The 19,570-nt window shown below is 38.4% G+C and overlaps 1 protein-coding gene and 1 long non-coding RNA gene across 2 annotated transcripts; both read right to left on the reverse strand.

Moving 5' to 3' along the window:
• Window positions 1–11,444: 11,444 nt before the first annotated feature.
• LOC108323298 (uncharacterized) lies at window positions 11,445–12,746 on the reverse strand. The gene is made up of 4 exons (XM_017555712.2): window positions 12,579–12,746; window positions 12,383–12,487; window positions 11,950–12,303; window positions 11,445–11,483 (listed from the first exon to the last, which is right to left on the reverse strand). Exons 1-4 carry the CDS (start codon window positions 12,579–12,581, stop codon window positions 11,445–11,447), a joined length of 501 nt encoding a protein of 166 aa, XP_017411201.2. The 5' UTR covers window positions 12,582–12,746.
• A 5-nt stretch (window positions 12,747–12,751) lies between these two features.
• On the reverse strand, window positions 12,752–13,207 carry LOC128193664 (uncharacterized). Its single transcript, XR_008245091.1, has 3 exons — window positions 13,135–13,207; window positions 12,936–13,062; window positions 12,752–12,857 (listed from the first exon to the last, which is right to left on the reverse strand). It is a non-coding gene; the product is annotated as an uncharacterized LOC128193664 (long non-coding RNA).
• Between the last annotated feature and the right edge of the window lie 6,363 nt (window positions 13,208–19,570).

Consider the following 19,570-nt stretch of genomic DNA (forward strand, 5'->3'; position numbering starts at 1 on the left):
TGTTTCATGGGCGTCCGTCCTGTCATGTTCAATCCTCCACATTAATCAATAGAGTTTCCCAGTTCTCGACTATTGAAATGGGCAAACGGTCCATTGCTGCTTCGATGACGTGGGCGTTGATAACGGTAATTTTTACCATTATCTTTGAACCAATTTTCGTACCAAATCGACCCTTTCAAAGCTTGAAACATGTTTAATCCTCCCTTTTTAGCTAAGTTTGTGAATAAGTTTAGTGTATGCTTTACATATAAGTTTTCATCATTAATTCCTCAAATTTGTAGGCAATTTGCATGTATTGGAGGAGTACTTAACTACTAAGAGTGGGAACCAAGGAAAAGATACAAAAACAGGAGGCTAAAGGAGTAAGGAAGGCACCTCGCGCCCGGGCGTGACAAAGGGGCGCCGGGGGCGACTTTACAGAGAACCTCGCGCCCGGGCGTGATAAAGGGGCGCCGGGCGCGACTTTAGAGAGTCTCGCGCCCGGGCATGAGAAATGGGGCGCCCGGGCGTGATTTTTCCAGAGAGTTTCACGCCCGGGCGCGACTGAGAAAGGGGGCTGGGCGCGACTTTTGCTGACCTGGAACCCTAGGCCTATTTAAAGCATTCTGGAACTGAGGGTGCTATCTTCTTGGCGGCTGAAGCTTGGAACACCATATTTGGACCTCAGGGAGCTGGTTTTGGGCAGTGGGAACTCTCCATTCTTCCTCCTTGGATCCCCATTCTTCCATTTTTCTCCATTGTAAGCTCAAGTTCTCCATGACTACGGAGAGCTAATTTCAATTTGTTGGGGAATGATGTAGTTACGAAACTTTCATGTAAATGCACTTGAGTTTAATGAATTTAAGCTTATTTCATTTGATTGTGAGTGTTTAATTTCCTTCTCTTAAAGCTTGTTGTGACTTTATCAACCATAACATCCTTAGATCTGCTTGATATTGGGAAATATTGTGTGGATCTTGAACTGGAATTAACACCTATAGGAGATTGTATCTAGGGATGGAGCTTGACCCTTTAGTTGTCATAAACCTCTAATTGTAATGCAAATGAACTTTCTAGGTTACCAAGGGATTGGCACTGCAAAAGTGAGTCTAGGCTCTTTCTACCAAGGAATTGGGTCTGAGTATAATAGGAAGGTTGACAAAAGCAATTAATTGAAGAAGTAGTAATTTGCATTTGCATGATAGCGTAGTAATTACAATCATTCTCCAACATCTCAAATCCATATTGTTTCATCATCCATTAACCACTTTCAATCTTTTAGTCTCTAAGAAGTTCATTTTATCACGTATATATGAATTGAAATTTTATTGCACTTGAATCATATCAAAAAGAAGTCATTCTTAGTCTAAGTTAGTTAAATTATTATACGATTATAAAGTGTTACACGAGTCTCTTGGGAAACGATATCCGGTCTTACCGGTTTATTACTTAGAACGATTTGATACACTTGCCAGAAAGTTAACAGGCGTCCTTCCGTACGGCGCCCGGTCCTTGCTGGTACAAGAACCAATAAATCTGGTCTGAAACAACTTATAACTAATGCACCAGATTTGGAAATATTGTGCAGAATTTGGAAAACAGATTATGAAGAACTCAACCACTCATTTTGGAATGCAGTGTGTATTACTGATTGTTGACACTTGAAACATATATGAAAGCAACAAACAAACTTGATTCAAGCGTTAAATTCCAGAAATATGGACAAAAACAGATTGTACAAATCAAACCCAAAAATTCAGTTTTCTGCAAAATATGCTACTAGAAAACAATGTGTGCATGGCTTTTAGCTTCAATGATCAAAGTTGGACATGATGCCATTGCTTATACGATCAACATAGAGCTAGCAAATGCACCGAAATCAATTAAAAGCAAAAATCAAAAGTGAACAGAATCAAACACATGCTAATAGAGGTAAAACTGCAACAAATTTACAGAAGACATTGGACAAAACTGGAATGTAAAGGAAAGTTGGATTTGAACTCAAATAAAGAATTGCACCGATGAAAATAAAGAATAAAGAATTGCTGCCAGATGGAAATACATTACTTATTCGTAATTATGATGCAAAAACATTTCTTTATGCGATGGGTATAGAGTATAAAGGGATACATGCATGTCTGAATGATTGCATATTATATAAGAAAGAGTACGAAGTTTTGACAAAGTGTCCAAAATGTTGGTTATCACGATACAAGTCAAAGAGATAACAACTGACGGACTAGTTCTTTATCTAGTTAATTCAAAGAAATGGAAAAATATTGATCAACAATTCCTCCAATTTGGTGAAGAATGTAGAAATCTTAGGTTTGATTTAGCTACTGATGGAATGAACCCATTTGGTAATTTAAGTATCAATCATAGTTGTTGGCCCGTTATACTGATAATTTACAACTTATCTCTTGGATTGTGCATGAAGACAAAGTACATTATCTTGTCAATACCGATATATGGTCCAAAGCAGCTTGGAAATGACATAAATGTTTATCTCAGCCCACTAGTTGAAGACTTGAAGTTGTTGCGAGTTGATGGAATTGAAATATTTGATGCTTTCACTTGTGAAACTTTCATGATGCATGTCATGTTATTTTGCACTATTAATGACTTTCCAGCTTATGGTAACTTGTTGACATATAGTGTCAAGGGTCATAAAGCATATTCTATAGGTAAAGAAAACATTACAACTCATCAATTAAAATAAGGAAGGAAGAAAATGTTTATGCGTCATCGGAGATTTTTACAATCTAATTATCCATATCAAAGGTTAAAAAAAGCATTCAATGGACAACAAGAGAAAGGCGATGAATCAATTCCACTTACTAGCATTCAAATTCTTGAAAAAGTTAATAAAGTGCATCATGTATTTGGAAAAACCTCAAAGAAGAGTTGACACCAAGGGAGATTGATAAACATACTTATTTGCTCTGTGCATGTTACACAATGTCCATATAAGAGAAGATAAGTTTTTGCCTTTCTTTAAAGAGTATCAAGATACCACAAGGATACTCTTCAAATATCAAGAGCTTATTGTCAATGCAAGACTTAATGTTTGTTGGCATGAAGTCTCACGATTACCACTTCTTAATGCAATAATTGTTATCGGTGGCTATTCATGGAATTTTTCCCAAAAATGTTAGGCACACCATAACTCATTTGTGTTCATTTTTCTCGTCAATTTGTAGTAAAGTTATTGATTCTGCAAAGTTATATAAACTTCAAGGTGAGATTATTATCATCTTGTGTCAGCTAGAAGTTGTTGGAACAATCGATACCGATATTGCACAGCGGAAATATTAAAACAGAGTTCGATACAGATTGTTAAAAGCAAAGAGCTTGTTTGGTCACTTTAAAAAAATGGTTCCTTTAATTTTCTCTTAAACGTTTTATCAAACAGTTGATGAGCAGAAAATATAAAGAGTGTAGGGAATAAAAAAATCACACAATTGAGGAAGTTGGTTCTTAGGGGCAATCTTCCTTGCTTTTTTAAACCAGAATGTAGTATCTCCAATCCGTAAAGCACTTCAAAGCTACTCTTCTTTGCCTCTTTTATTCCCTCTTGCTTGACAATCTTCTTAGGATCCTTCCAACCTTTATTGTCCTACAAAAAAAAGTAAATGGATTTAGTTTAAAGAGAAGAAGGTTTTAATAAGTAATACTCCATAAGAGTAAAGTAGTGAGTGCTCCTTCTTCTTCTTGGATTCTTCTAGCCATGGCTCAAGTTAGAGGTCCTATTTGTAGCCTAGATGGTTCTCCATCACCTTCCTTAAACAAACGAACCGGAAGAGTGCAATAAGAACCTTCCTTCGACAAACAAATCGGAAGAGCTTCTTTCGACAAACGAACCGGAAGCAACAACTCTGCTAACTTGAAGAGAACCGCTCTAACCTTTGACACACAAAGTGTGAGTTTCTCCTATTCACAAGACTTGACAAGAGCAGGAACTAACACTTGAGAACTTCCTCAGATTTCACTGTATTCGCAAATTCGCAAAGATATTTTCTAAAGTGTTTGGCAAAGGTATATATAACCTACTGGTTCGAAACTGAAAAGACTCATTACAACTGCCAGTGATAATCGATTATCCGCGAGACTTGGAATAATTAGAGTATTTACTATTCAACCGATCGGTTCCAGTTCTTCACCTCCTTCTACCGCTCAATTTGCGCCCTGATTGCCTTTTGCCGTTCGGTTTGAGTTTGACATTGTTCGGCCTTCAACTTGCTATGCTCCATTCAACCTTTTAGCAGTGTTCAACCGTCAACTGTGTTCAACACCATTTAGTCTGTCAGTTGTGTTCAGTCATGAACAGTGTTCTACCTTCAGCTGATTGTAGCCATTCGATCGTTGACTGATATTGACCGTTCGGTCTTCATCTGCTTATCTTCCGTTCCGTCTTGGTCATCACTTTACCGCTCGGTCCTAAGTTCTCGATCATGACTGCTTATGTCTTGACTGCATGGTTTTGGTCATGGAGTCTACCGTTCGGTGTTTACCGCGAGGTCATTAATTCGACCGTTTGGTCTTAACTGCTCGGTCCTGGTGTCTTTTCTTATACATAAGTGCTTTTAAACTTCTTAGCTGCTCGGTCATGGTGTCTTTTCTTATACAGAAGGGCTTTTAAATTTCATATAGCAAGAGTCTTCATATACTTCACTTTGTAGCATCATCAAAATCATTAACTTCACGACATCAATGCTCCACATTGGTAATATAAATGTTTTTTCCTCCATCCTTTTTTGACATCATGACATGTTTACTTGTTTATTTGCTCAAAGAAATCAAGTTGTGTGGACCAATATACTTAAGATGGATGTATCCTATTGAGTGCTATTTGAAGATTTTGAAAGAGTACGTCAAAAATCAATATCGTCCAAAAGGTTCAATGGTTGAAAGGTATATGTTGAGACCTCGGCAACCCTGAGGTTTAGTGCTCAACCTTGTGGGCGCTCATCCCTGAGTTTTAGCAAAGTAGTCTTGACAGAATTCTCAAATTCAAGTTCTTGTGCAATTCCAAAGGCGTCCAACATGGGTATTTGCTTCAAATTGATCTTTTATCGTCCTAAAGCATGTTCCCTTGAATTCTTGCTTGTTTTCTTCCACTAGAAGTGTTTCCTATTAATTTATTTCACACACTCAAACAAAGAGATTAAATGTAAAAATAAGCATATACTAACTAAAGCATAAGAAAACTAGAAAACACACTAAACTTTAGGATAAAACAAGGTAAAAGCTATGGAGAAGTTTATTTATTCACCAAATTATATACACAAAAACACGTGAAATCAACCGTTATCAGTATATTGCTAAAGAAAGTATCGAGTTTTGTTCATATTATATTACTAAAGCAAATATAATAGTTCCTCGCACATCATGGTTGAATAGATGTTCTACAAGTAAAAGCATCCAAACTATGAATGTGGTGATGAAAGATCATGAAGAATTGAGGCCAGTACATTTGTACATATTAAACAACAAATATGAGGTGATCTCGTTTTTGCAAGCACACAAAGTCGTTGTGAAGGAAAAGAATCCAAGACAATAAGAGAAATGGCAATTGATGGAGCATAACAGAACATTCTTGTCCTTTTTCAAATCTGAAGTTTTGAAAGAGTCACGATCTTTTGAGACTTTGTTGTGACTAGGAATTGGTTTAAAGTTTGGTGTTATATGTTGTACAACCTATAAAATTAATAATTGTACATTCTATACGAAGACTTTGGATGATAAAAGCACAGTACAAAATAGTGGTGTCACTCTAGAAGTTGAGTTGCTACAACTTTTCACATCCAAAGATCAAAATCTTGTACTTGGTTATCGAGACGAACCCTTTATCATGACATATCAAGCAAGTTAGGTTTTTTATGTCAAAGATCCTGTGTCTGATCATTGATATGTCGCTCTTCAACCAATAAAACAAATTGACGTTAACAAAGAATCTAACTAATCTTCATATTGTTGACAGTCATCCATTAAAACAACAATAAATTTAGATGACGACCCTCTAGTTGACGATGTACATATAATTCGAGAAGATCACAATGAGGGAATATACATATGACCAATCCATATCATTATGTATGAATTTCTTATTCGTGTAAAAGTTTATGGCTTTTGTGAAATAATATATGTTATTTTATAAGTCTTTTATTAATATTTCTTGTTATTTGTTATGACAGATATATGGCTGAGATACCACATTCATCAAGGGATGAAGTCTCCACTTCTAGACCCACAAGAGGAGCGAGTAGGTTGAGACAACTTATGTTTAGAAGAAATGTAGGTGAGAGGACACCTGTCATTGTTGACGTGGTCACTGGTGTAGCATCTGGTCAAAATACAGATGTTTTTACGTCTTACCTTGGAGTTGTAGCACGTGTTTGTATCTCTATCCTTACTCCACCATTTGATCATGTATCTAAAGTTGATCGGAACCTAATTTGGCAAGATCTATTGGTAATTAAGTTAATTAATATTGCCCCAAATTCTAGTTTGATTATAATGATAAATTTGTATTGATGTAAGGTTATTTTCATTATTGGAGATTTAATATTCAAATGTCACAACGCTAAGGAATACGTGTTTATTTTCAATCGCCAAAAGTTTCCGAGTTTGACGTCAACATATATCTTTGAAGCAGTATCTTCCACTACCAATGGAAACCAGTGAACGTCAAAGAGTGAAGCCTAGAAGAATGATGATACAAGGTGCGAAGGAGAATGCCAACCACAATAAAGGAGAACGAAGCCTAGAAATGCGAATGGGAACGTGAACAACGGAGAGCAAAGCACATCAATGTTAAGGACCACAAAAGAGCAAACAATGTTAACGGTGAACAAACCTGAAAGAGACCAAAGGGAGTGCGAAGGAGAATGTGAAGAAGAGCAATGGAGAAGAAGAAGAGAGAAAGTGATGTATGTTTATAGAAGAAGTTCTCCATTATTACATTCATTCTACCATGCAACTTTTATACATATTATACTTCTAACAGGTATAGAATAACAAATTTCTATACCTGATATAACTGCAACTGATATAGAACTATTTAAATTTTATTACAGTTTTGCACCGCGTCTTCTTCTATACTTGTTTTGAGTGAAACATGTATAGAAATGTTTAACTTATTTCTAATAATGTCACCGTATCATTTTCTATACTTGATCTATTATTATCCGATATAAAAGTTAGCTATAAAATGTGTATTTTGCACTAGTGAAAGTAAATATACTTAAAGAAAGATAATCATTAAAATGGAGGAATCATCTTCATATGTATGGGAAGCAAGTGACCTTTTTATTAAAAAAAAATGCTTTTTTTTATATATAAGAATTGTGACTTAATTATAATAATTAGATCTTTATATTTAAATTTTTATTCGTTTATATGGAGATATGAATAAGTGTTAGATAAAAGTGTGAAAGAAAGAAATAAATTCTAATCTACTTGCCAACTTTTTTTGGCCTTCCAAGACGAAATATTGTGTTAAGTTAACAACAAAAGTTCTGCATTAATATTAACTTAATTCTACCTTTTATTTAATCCAATCTCAATCGATAATAAATTTTAAAAAACCAACTTCTATATTTATTCAAATTAAAAATAATTTACATCAAATTTGTTTTCTAACACGCACATCACAGTTTTCTAAGCTTCATTGGGGTTTGAAATTTGTGTAACAAAATTGAAATTCTTATTTTTAATGTTCGGATAAATTAAAAAAACTTAAAATTGAAATGTTTTCTGGAGAATACAAGAGCATGAAGCTAAGATGTCATTACAAAACTTAAATTATTGTCTCATCTTAAGATTGTGTTAAATTCTTTTCATGGAAGTGGCTCCCTGAAACAATAAAAATAATGATAAATGACATCAGATTGAAAGAAAGAAATAAAAGCAAAGTATTTCAAAGACTTAATGAAACTTAGTCTTTCATAGAAATAAACCTCACACGATTACTGTCAGGCCTCAGAAAACGTGCGTCCACGTGGCGGCAGGAGAGCACGCCACATCAGCAGCGCATGTGGAGGCTGCAGCGTCTGACGCCCCACTGACGAACGCCAGTGGAGGAGTAGTCAGCAGCGTCAGTGGAAAGCCGGCTGCCAACCTGGGAACGTGCGTTCGGCGAAGTGGAATACACGTGGCGATCGCAGAGTGGACGTCCGGTAGTGGAAAGCAGCGTGTTGGCCAGACTGAACGTGCGCTCAGATGTAGTGGAAGATTCGTGGCAAACTGTGGAGTGGTCGACCGTCCGTCATGGGCTATCAGAGGCGTAGTAAAGTGCGCTGGCGGGTGCGAACGTGCGCTGGCGGGTGCGGACGTGCGCTGGCAGAGTGGAAAGCAAATCTGAGAGTTGAACTTATTCTCCACTCCCCCTTCACGCACCTCTTTCCTTCAGTTCTGAAACTCAATTCTCTCCTCCTTCTCTCTAAGCTCTCTGCACTCTCTCTCTAAGACACACCGCCGTTTCTCTCCTCCGTCCATAATTCCAGCGCTGTAGAAAGACGCTCGGCGTCAAGGGCCAGAGAGGACGTTCGGTTCGTGAAGACTGAACTGGTAAGTCTTTCCATTCTCTCTGACGTTCGTTTTCCGCGTATGCAAACTCAATTCTGAGTTGTGCGTTCGTCTTTTCTTAGAGTAGCGTAATTCTGATTTAGCGTTGGGGCTCGTTCATTGTAGCTTGGTTTAACGAGCGTTGACGAGCGTGGGATTTATAGTGGAAAGGAATAATTGTGTGCGTCTGCGAACGTTCGGTCATTTCCAGGTAAGGGAAGCTTATTTAATTTAACTGTTTTTGATGCATGCTGTATGTGAACGTTCGTATGAGTATGAAGGATGATAATTGATGAAATTGAATGATATGAACGTTCGTTATTTTACTGTATGAGAATGATACATGATGATTTGGATGTGATTTAAATGTATGAACGTTCGTTGAATTGGTGAAATGACCATATGAAATTACGTGATATGAGTCGTATGAAATATGAGATTTGGGTGATGTGAACGAATGGAACTATGAGAAATGAACTGGAAATGATAAATGATTTGAAAGAGAATTTTTATGAACATGTACGTTCGTACTGAACGATTATTGACCATTCGGTTTTCCTTGGTAATATGGTTGAAATGTTGATTCTGTCACTTGGTTGAGGACGAGCGTCCTCGTGTCAAAATGCCTTGCTTGAGCGTTCGGCCAAGCACTGTTGTATCTGAGTATTCTTTGACAAATTCTATGTTTTTACTTCCATTGATAATATGCGTTCGTTCTGGACGGTCATTGACCGATTGGTTTTTCCCTTGTAATATATCTGAAATGTGACTCTGTCATTTGAATAAAATTCTGGCTGAGGACGAGCGTCCTCGTATTGTGATACCTTGCTTGAGCGTTCGGCCAAGCACTGTTGTAACTAGTATTCTTGATAAACTCCTTGCTATTATATGTATATGTGTAATAGTGTATTTTTACCGTTCGTAAACACTTCTTCAAAAGTTCCTTAGTTCTGTTAATTTAAGTTATTGAACGTTCGGTCTCCCACCTGACGTTCGTACTGGTATGTGTTCGGTCTTACACTGAACGTACGCTCGGTCTCATACTGAGCGTTCGTTATAAACGAGGCTCGGTCTTATACCGAGCGCTCGCTCAAAATGAGGTTCGGTCTTATGATGAGCGTTCGTCCTGAATGACGCTCGGTATTGTTTTGAGCGCTCATACTCTTATTGCAAAGTAGCGTACGTCCAACTTCGTATTTGCTACGTTCGTTCATTGACTGGAAGTGGATTTCCAGATTGAGGAGTCTATAACCGTTCCCTTGAAGTCTTGAAACGTTCGCGTTTGATGCATTCGGCCTAGGGCCTCTACACTCAAATTACTACTGGAATATTCACGAGCGTCAGTCCCTTAAACTGATTCATTTGGTAAATGACGTTCGTCACTTGGAATCCTGATAATATTCAAATATGGGTCGTTCGTACTCTAATACGAACGAGCGCCTCTTTGTCTCACTTACAGCGTTCGTCCTCGTTCTTTGGGGACAGAACGTTCGGTTTTGGCGGTTTCCTTATGAATAATGAAAATGATTTTGGAATGATAAACAGTGAATCATGAACAACATAGGTGATGAAATGAAAGTATGAATGTATGATGAATAGTGAATGGGGAACAATATATATGATGAAATGAAAGTACGAATGTATGCTGAATAGTGAATGAGGAACAGTATATGAGATGAAAGTAAAGTTAAGAATATTGAACGAGCGTTCCAAGCAGGAACGACTCATGGATGAAAGTTGAAAGTTGTAAAGTATGACCGTGGACAGACTTAACAGGCGATTCGATCCTGATGTTCCGTGAGTACTCGTCCTCACATAGAGGGGGTATGTCATGCGTGGGAACGGCAGGAGGTCCTCGTCACATAATTGTAATTTGGACGGAACGGACTAACCTCGGGTGGCAGCTGATGAGAATGCCAGTTACCACACCACCCGGGTGCACGATCGTCGTAGCTACACGGGAATTTATACAGTCCGGACAGTCAGTCGTGTTGAGTTTAATTAGTAATTACTTTACAGTGTGTTGGTATGTGATGAATGAGTGCGTTGAAATATGCATGGATTTTGAATTGTTTACCTGAATTTGTATGTTGATGCATGAGTTAAATTACATAAGCTTACCCTGCGTTTTTCCTTGTGTTGTCTCGTCTTGTACGTCCGTCTTGTCATTGCAATGATCATCCGTGTGGATGTGAGCAGAGGGAAACGAGCGTTTGGAAGAGGCGCTGAATGAAGAGAACCTGGTTGATGTGGAAGTGAAGACCGAGCAGTGAGGCGCTCGGCCAGTAGTGCAGTTGTTGAACTGAGTGGTCGTTCGACCATCTCTTTTTTTGTTTAAGTTAATTCGACCGTTCGGTTATTGTTCCGTGTAAAACCGTTCGGTCAAGTTTCTTGTGCGTTCGGTTTTAATTTGTAAACTCTTGTATGGACGTGCGGTTGTGCGCGCTCGTCCTTAAGTGTTGGATTTGTACTAAGGACGTTCGTCCTTGAGCGTTCGTTCGTTTCAAATTTCACTACAAAAAGGTAGGGTATTACCGAAGGCCAGAAGCCCTCGGAAAATGCCAAAGGCCGTCGATAATGGGTGTTTACCGAAGGCTTATCGACGGCCAAAAATCCTTCGGTAAATCTCTTGTCGCTAACAATTACCGAGGGCTTCCGCCCTTCGGTAATTACCGAGGGCCGAAAGCCTTCGGTAATTACCGAGGGCCGAAAGCCTTCGGTAATTACCGAAGGGCAAAAGCCCTCGGTAATTACCGAAGGGCAAAAGCCCTCGGTAATTACCGAAGGGCGAAAGCCCTCGGTAATGGCCATTCGAGGGTATTTACCGAAGGGCAGAAGCCTTCGGTAATGACCTGCTGTGGGCATTTACCGAAGGGCAAAAGCCTTCGGTAAAATGCAGATCAGGTTTCAGAGAAATGATATTTCTTTGCAACCCACACCTGTATATCAAATTCCAATTACAAACAGACCTGCATATCAGTTTTCAAGCACATACAAACATGCATAATGTGCATCTGAAAGATGCAATCAATTATCAATATCCATTGAACATCAATTAATCCATAGAACATCCATTAATGTATAGATTATGTAATTATAGTTTAAATATAAAACAATGTAACAAAAGGATGTTCTAACATCCAAAGTCTGGAAGTAGATCGAACTAACACTGAAATGATATCAAGTCTAAAATGTTCTAATATCTAAATGTTTGTCTAACAAAGTAAGAAGAAAATGAAACTAATAATGTACATAACTATCATCAGAATGATCTTCATCATCCTGCTCCTCTACTGATGTCTGGACTGGTGTGGGTTGGACTAATGAGGGTTGGACTGATGTGGGCTGCTGAGTGGTAGCAGGTGATGAGGACGGTCGTGATTGGGTGGGAGAGATATTTTGTACGTCCTGTGAGGTTTGAGGCAAGACAGTCATGACCAGGGCCTTAAAATTAGTAAACTCTGCTCTGAGATCAGTGAGCTCCTGGTCACGTTCATGGAGTTCCTGCCTGAGTTGAAGAACCTCGTCAGGAGTACTGGTGGAAGAAGAAGGCTGGTGCTTCAGAGTACCTCCTCTGGATGCTGTATAGTTTGCAGCAAGCTGTCCCGCACCATACACTCGTCCCTTTTTCTTCCCACCAACGGTGTCGATCCAGCACTGCGTCCTACAGATGTCATCATCTGCATTACTGGCATCATCCGGTGTAGGAGCTGACTCATGTTCAGATCTAACCTGTGAAAGTCTCGTAGAAAAGTCTTCCTGTTGAAACATTAAAAGCAATGTCAGGGAACGATAGTATAACATAAATGAACAATTAGTAATAGTGTTATTTGCTTACATGAGTCTTCCGAGATCTTTCATCAACAAATTGATTAGTTCCCTTCCGAACATGAGTCTGTGCAAAGACCTCATCAACATGGACCGCCCGTCCTAGAGCCTGTGCCTGTAACATAATTAAGAATTACAAGCGTACATATGAAATACAATATACATAACTTATGTATGAAAGAAAAAGTTATGTAATGAGATTATACCATACGAATGGCATGCTCATGAATGGTGATCGACCCACCAGTATGCAGGGTGCCACCCCTTTCAGACGCTCTGTTCCGCTGGGCTTTGGCACACTTATTGCGGAACTCTACTGTATTCCAATGGGCCAGTAAAGAGTTCCAAATGTGCTCACCCAGCCAGTTAGGGCGCTGTCCTACATTCCGGGCATCCCTAAACATCTCTGACAGCCGATGAGATGCTTTCATGTGGAAATTTCTGTGTATCTGAGTTTCATGTTCAGGTTTCCACTGCACCTTCATCTGTAACATTAAAGACAACAAACATTGATTACAAAACAAACTAAAATAAGACGGACATTAGTGTAATCGATTGCTCACCTGAAAGCGCTGCCAGAATGGCTTTCTGTCGTCATGAGGTATTGCTCCCCAAGTAGGCCATGGAGTTAAAAACTGTTGCTTTATTGAACGTGTGATGGCCTGGGAAGCAACCCTAGATGGAATAAACCTGCATAACAAAACTCATTTCAATTACAATATGGTTTAAACATCAAATGATATCAACAGATTATAAACTTACCCTTTACCATAGGGCTCAATCCATGGTCGATCATGGAGGGGCGGGTCAAGATCTTCAGCATCACCACTTGAATCTAGATCACCAAGTGGTGTGACAGTCTCAGAAGGAGGTACAGAAGATGAGGAAGGTATAGAAGTAGGGTCAGGGAGAGGAGTGGGGGTAATAACAATAGGGGGAGGAGTGGGGGTGGCAATAATAGGAGGAGGAAGAGGGTCTGCTGCAGGGGTTGTAGAAGGGTGTGCTGTAGGAGGAGGAGAAGGGTCTACTGCAGTGGTAGTAGAAGGGTGTACTGCAGGAGGAGGAGTAGGGTCTACTGCAGGTGTAGGAGTCTGTATACTAGGGGTAGGAGGAGGCCCCACAGATGATGTACTACCGGGAGCAGGGGTAGGTAGTCTAGCAGGCACCCTAAGTACATACTTTGGTGCCTGCCGTTGCCTCTTTGTAGGCCTTGCTACCCCTTTTCCTTTATCAGGACGCTCTGAACCTTGTCCTGTCATTACTGCATTGAAATTTTTACAAACAAAGCGAAAAAATATAAATAAATAAAGAAGGATGAATTGTTTTCAAAGTCAATGTACAAGTAATTGCATACAACTTAAAGATGGTATTTTAGATAATGGTAATGAAATGATAGTCCAATTTGCTACAATAGATGTTCAACATTCAATCATCGTCATCATGATCATCATCTTCATCTTCATCTTCATCATCGTCTTCTTCTTCTTGTTCTTCTTCTTCATCGTCATCATCATCATCATCTTCTTCTTCTTGTTCTTCTTCATCTTCTTCTTCTCCTTCTTCTTCTTCTTCTTCTTCTTGTTCCTCTTGTTCTTCATCACCTTGTACTGTTGCTTCTAATTCATCTCCATCACCATCAGGGTCGACCAATGCGGTTATACGTTCAACTTCGATAATTTCTTGTGGTTGTGACATTTGGTCAAGTTGGTAGGCTACATCTTCCTCAACTTCATTTGAGTCTATGCGACCTCTAGGCTTCGTTTGTATTGCTACGGCCCAACCACGCTTGTCAATATTGCGAAATGGTGGATATGGCACATAATAAACCTGTCTCACATTAGATGGTAGAATGAAAGGATCAAAAGGCCCGTATCTTAATCTCTGGTTCAGTTCGACAATATTAAAGCGTGGATCGACTCTAGTACCAGCTCTAGAAGGATCAAACCATTCACAATAGAAGAGTACCACTCTGTTTGGAGAAGTAGTGCTGTTGTACTCTAACTCATATATTTTATGAATGATGCCGTAGAAATCATCATAAGACCCCTCTGTTAGGCCCTTGACATACACACCACAATTTGATGTTTTCTTTCCTTTAGACCATTCATGTGTATGGAATTTGTAACCATTGATGAAGTAAGTGTGCCATTCTTTGACACATCTCATTGGCCAATTGGAGAGATGTCTTAACTCTTGAACCGTGGGAGTTAATGCCTGATTAAAAACCTACAAAGGTAGTAACAAAATTATAAAAGCAATAGTCAAATTAACCTTGCTCTAAACGTAGGAAATACTACGGACCTGATTTCTAAACCAATGCGGAAACTCTGAGTGTATTCTAGCAGAAGTATTTCCTTCTGCGACTTGCTCAGCCACAACAAATGAGCTGGTACAAATGAAATTCATTAGTGTATAACAATTAATCCGTTTGACAGATTAGAGATGGATGGTGACATACTCAAGGTACGACTTTACTTCACTGCAATTGATCAAGACATGGACATGAGCAGAGTTGAATTCAGCATCAGTTAACCAGTGAGTGAATTCTTTCCCTGCGTGACGGCCTGATTGTCGGAAAACTGATAATGCACCTTCACGTGGTTCAACTTGCCATTGCATTTCATTTCTGACATGAGTGGGAGACAACATGAAGTTCTTGAAATAATGTGAACAAAAATAAGTTGTCTCTCTGTGCAAGTAAGCTGCACATATTGAGCCTTCCACTCTAGCTTTATTTTTAACTGACCGTTTGGATTCTCCCATAAACCTTTCAAAGGGATACATCCACCTGTACTGCACGGGTCCCCCAAGCCAAGCTTCATATGCAAGATGAATTGGAATGTGCTCCATTGAATCAAAGAATGCAGGAGGGAATATTCTTTCCAATTTGCAGAGAATAATCGGGATATTTTCATCCATCTTTTTAAGGGAATCTTCCTTTAGTGTCGTGCAACACAAATCTTTAAAGAAGGTACTGATTTCTATCAGTGGATGTAACACGTGCATTGGCAAACAACTGAACGCAAGAGGGATGAAAGTCGCCATGAATACATGACAATCATGACTCTTCAACCCTTGAATAGTACCGTTCTGAACATTGGCACATCTGGACAAGTTAGAAGCATATCCATCTGGCATTCTAAGCTCCTTGATCCATCCACACACTATTCTTGTCTCGTCTTTTGACATGGTGTAATTTGCTTTTGGTTTAAATAATCGGCCGTTACCTTGTGCCTTCAACTCTAAGTCTTTTCGTGCACAATACAAAGGTAAATCTTTTCTTGCTTTCTCATTATCTTTTGTCTTACCTTTAACATTCATAACTGTGTTGAAGACATTGTCAAAGAAATTTTTTTCTGTGTGCATCACATCGATGTTGTGTCTTAGCAAGTTGTCCTTCCAATAGGGAAGTTCCCAGAATATGCTTCTTTTAGTCCAATTATGCCATTCCCCAAACCCTTCTAGCCTATTCTGACCAGATTCAGTCACTTTTGGATAGTCTTTCACTCTTCTCCACACGTGTGATCCAGTCAACTTTGGCGGGGGCATATCCGTTTCAACTTGTCCTTTTCGAAATGCCTTTTTGTTTCTTCTAAAGGGGTGATCAATGGGCAAGAACCGTCGATGGCAGTCAAACCAACTACTTTTCCGGCCATGACTCAATTGGAATGACTTTGTATGTTCCATGCAATGTGGACAAGCTAATCGACCATGTGTGCTCCAACCAGATAACATGCCGTACGCTGGGAAGTCATTAATAGTCCACATCAAGGCTGCCCTCATAAGGAAATTTTGCCTCCTTGAAACGTCATACGTCCAAACACCATTCCATAACTTCTTCAAATCATCAATCAAAGGCTCCAAGTAAACATCAATCAATGATTTGGGATTAGATGGACCTGGTATTATACACGATAAAAACATGTAAGGCTTTGTCATGCACATCTCAGGTGGTAGATTGTATGGGGTAACTATCACGAGCCAACATGAATACGGTGATGCAGACGCCTGAATGTACGGGGTAAACCCATCAGAGCATAGACCAAGTCTGATGTTACGCGATTCACTAGCAAAGGATGAATGTTTACGATTGAAGTGCTTCCAAGCTTCACCATCAGAAGGATGACGCAAAAGTCCCGGAGTTTTGTTACCATCATGCCATGTCATGTGTTCTGCTGTTTGCATTGAAGTAAACAATCTTTGTAATCTTGGAATTATAGGCAAGTAGAACATGGACTTTAATGGAATTGGTTTTTTTTGTCTCCGTCCAACATGCATTGTCTGATATCGAGGTGAGCCACAAAACTTGCATTCCACCAACAATGCATCATTTTTGCCACTGTCATTGTCATAGAATAACATACATCCATTAACACAACAATCAATCTTCTTCACATCCAATCCCAACTTTGAAACACATTTTTTGGCTTGGTAATAATTCTTCGGCATCAAATTGTTTGGTGGTGTCAAATCTAACATCAGTTTTGTATAGAAGTCCACTGCTTGAATGGGAACGTTCCAATTAGATTTGCCAGCCATGAGTCTAATGCACACTGACAATTTTGACTCAGATGAACCTTCAAATACAGGTAGATTTGCCTCTGTCAGTAAATTGTAAAACCTCTGCGTCGTTTCATTTGGAGGCTCTTCATCATGACTATTGTCTGCTTCTGCAGCATGGTGACGAAGAGCATGGTCGACCATCTCTTGCATGTAGGCAAATTGATCTATCTCACATGTATGTACAACAGTATTCGAACCTGATGCAAGCCGTTTTTCAGCTGCAGTGGAGGTCGAAGGAATTTCTTCACCATGAAATGTCCAGACCGTGTAATTAGGCATGAACCCTTTTTGGTAAAGGTGAACTTTGACGACTTCATCTTTCAGAATGCTTGTACATTCGCACTTGATGCATGGACATCGAATCCCTCCATCAAGGGCATAATATTGATATCGTCGTGCCGTCTCCACGAACTCTTCAACTCCGATGACAAAAGATTCTTTCAAACCTCTCCTTCCACTATAAAAACGGTCGTACATCCATCCACGATGGTTGGGATAATGGGCCATGTTCTGTGACAAGCCAAACAAATAAAAACTTAGCCAAAACAGCAACACTCCATGTGACATAAGTAATAAACCTATTACTACTCAAGTCGAACATGGAAGGCAATTTCAACGCTATTGTCATAGGCATTCAATAAGGGCATGCAAAGAGAAGTCCTCAGTATTGAAATGCCCCTGACATCCTAAGTGATTGTAAATAAAATTTGGGGGAGTCAATATTTTGACATTACAAAAGTTCTCTTTTATAGAGTACTTTCATATATTTTGTCAATTGTAAGTGGTTGAGGTAGTGTTACCCTTCTCATTCTACTGAGAATGTTTTTAACACCATAGGACTTTAAATGACTAATTAAATTAATTAATTCGTAGCCTAATAAATCAACATATAATATATACGAACATACAATATATACATCAACATACAACATATAGATGAACAATCACTGATGGTCTAAATGGAGGTTTGCACTTTTACTGTATTTTAGATACTAGTTTTAGGTTCAAAGTTGTCAAATTATGAGTTTAACCTACTACTTTTACCTACTTCATCTATTAGCTATTCGGAATTAATAATAGCTATATTATGAGCATGGATTTATCACTTTCCAAACATAAAAGTCAGACAAAACTCCTAAAAGTTGAAAGAGAATTCATCATTACAAACTACACTTTTAATATATGAAGCAACTTCAATAAGTTGCTTCTGTCAGAGATGTTATAAATGGTAAAAACCCATATGGAGTTGCATCTTTAATTATTACCCATATTGTTCATAATATGCACTTCCATTTTCAATTATAATATGGTAGTTAGTGACAGCAAACGCTACATCTAGAGCATTTCCTAGATTATATTTCAGTGCCTACTTCGTTTATAAACTTTTCTTAATTGCCTATTCAATCTTTGGCCATCTAAGTTGTGAAATTGAAGTATAAAATTCTGTGTTGTTCAGTAACCATTTATGGTGAGTTTATGATATACTTTGGTGCTAATCAGGTGTTCCTTAATGTTGTTTTAAACTTAGAATCATCCAAGCATATTACAGGTTCTTTGTACTTTAATGTTCTATTTCACATAAGCTTTTAATTCTAACCTTGTTCTTAGTTGTTTTGTGTAGTTGTGTTTGCATACATATAGGTTCTACTGTAGTCACACCAAAACTAGGCTCTATCTATCACATATGAGGATACTGATTGAAAGAGAAAGAAACAGAAAACAAAGAGGGAATAACAGCCATACACAAGATAGAAATAGGGAAATGAGAGAAAGCAGGACATCAAAGACTTGTCAATTTTCGTGCTGATGTTATTCTTTGCTAATGGGCAGTTTAAAGAAGTCCTAAATGTTGTTTTAAACTTGTTTGAACAATCAAATTGAAGTTGGATTCATCTATGTGTAAAATAGCAGATTCCACCCTCAATTTTTACTGAAATTGGGAAGTAGAAGGGTGAATATGCGAAACAGTTTGCTTTTGAACCCGATTACAGTTATAGTCAAGTTTCCATTCATGAATTAAAGTTGTTGAATGTATTACTAGAGTCTTAGAATTAAGTGTCCAGGAATTCAGTTTTAAAACCACCAATCTTGGGTAAATTGTTTTGGTGCACAACTGAAAAACAGAAACTGATTTGCTATTTTGTCATCCAAATGCAATATGGATTGTACCAAGACCTGGTTGTTTGCTTTCATGTGAAAATAAATTATCAAAATAATTAATGGAAGGTTTTCGAGTAATCAAAGATTGATAACATGAAAACTGATTTTCATTGAGGCAATTCATGAAACAGTTTTGAAAGAACTTGGTTTCAATCTGCATTTCAATTTTCTTGCTTTCCTAATTTGTTCTACAACCATTCCTAAGGTCTAATTGTGTGCCTCCTTCATTTGTACACCCTTTTTCATTGCTTTAAACATCTTTGGCTTCCTCAGGCTGAATTTGAAAACCAATTTATGTTGTATATTCTGGTGCAGTTAACTAATTTGTTTGGTCATTATTTTGGTTGATTTCAAGGGTGTTGTGAACTATAATTGGAGCACTGAAGTTGGACAACCCTTCCCTACCAAGGTAGCATCTTAGGAAGTGGAGAGGAACCTGAATTTTAGAATTCAAGTGTTTTATCAATAATGCAAA

The sequence above is a fragment of the Vigna angularis genome, chromosome 8 (genome assembly GCF_016808095.1).
Source record: "Vigna angularis cultivar LongXiaoDou No.4 chromosome 8, ASM1680809v1, whole genome shotgun sequence".
NCBI lineage: Eukaryota > Viridiplantae > Streptophyta > Magnoliopsida > Fabales > Fabaceae > Vigna > Vigna angularis.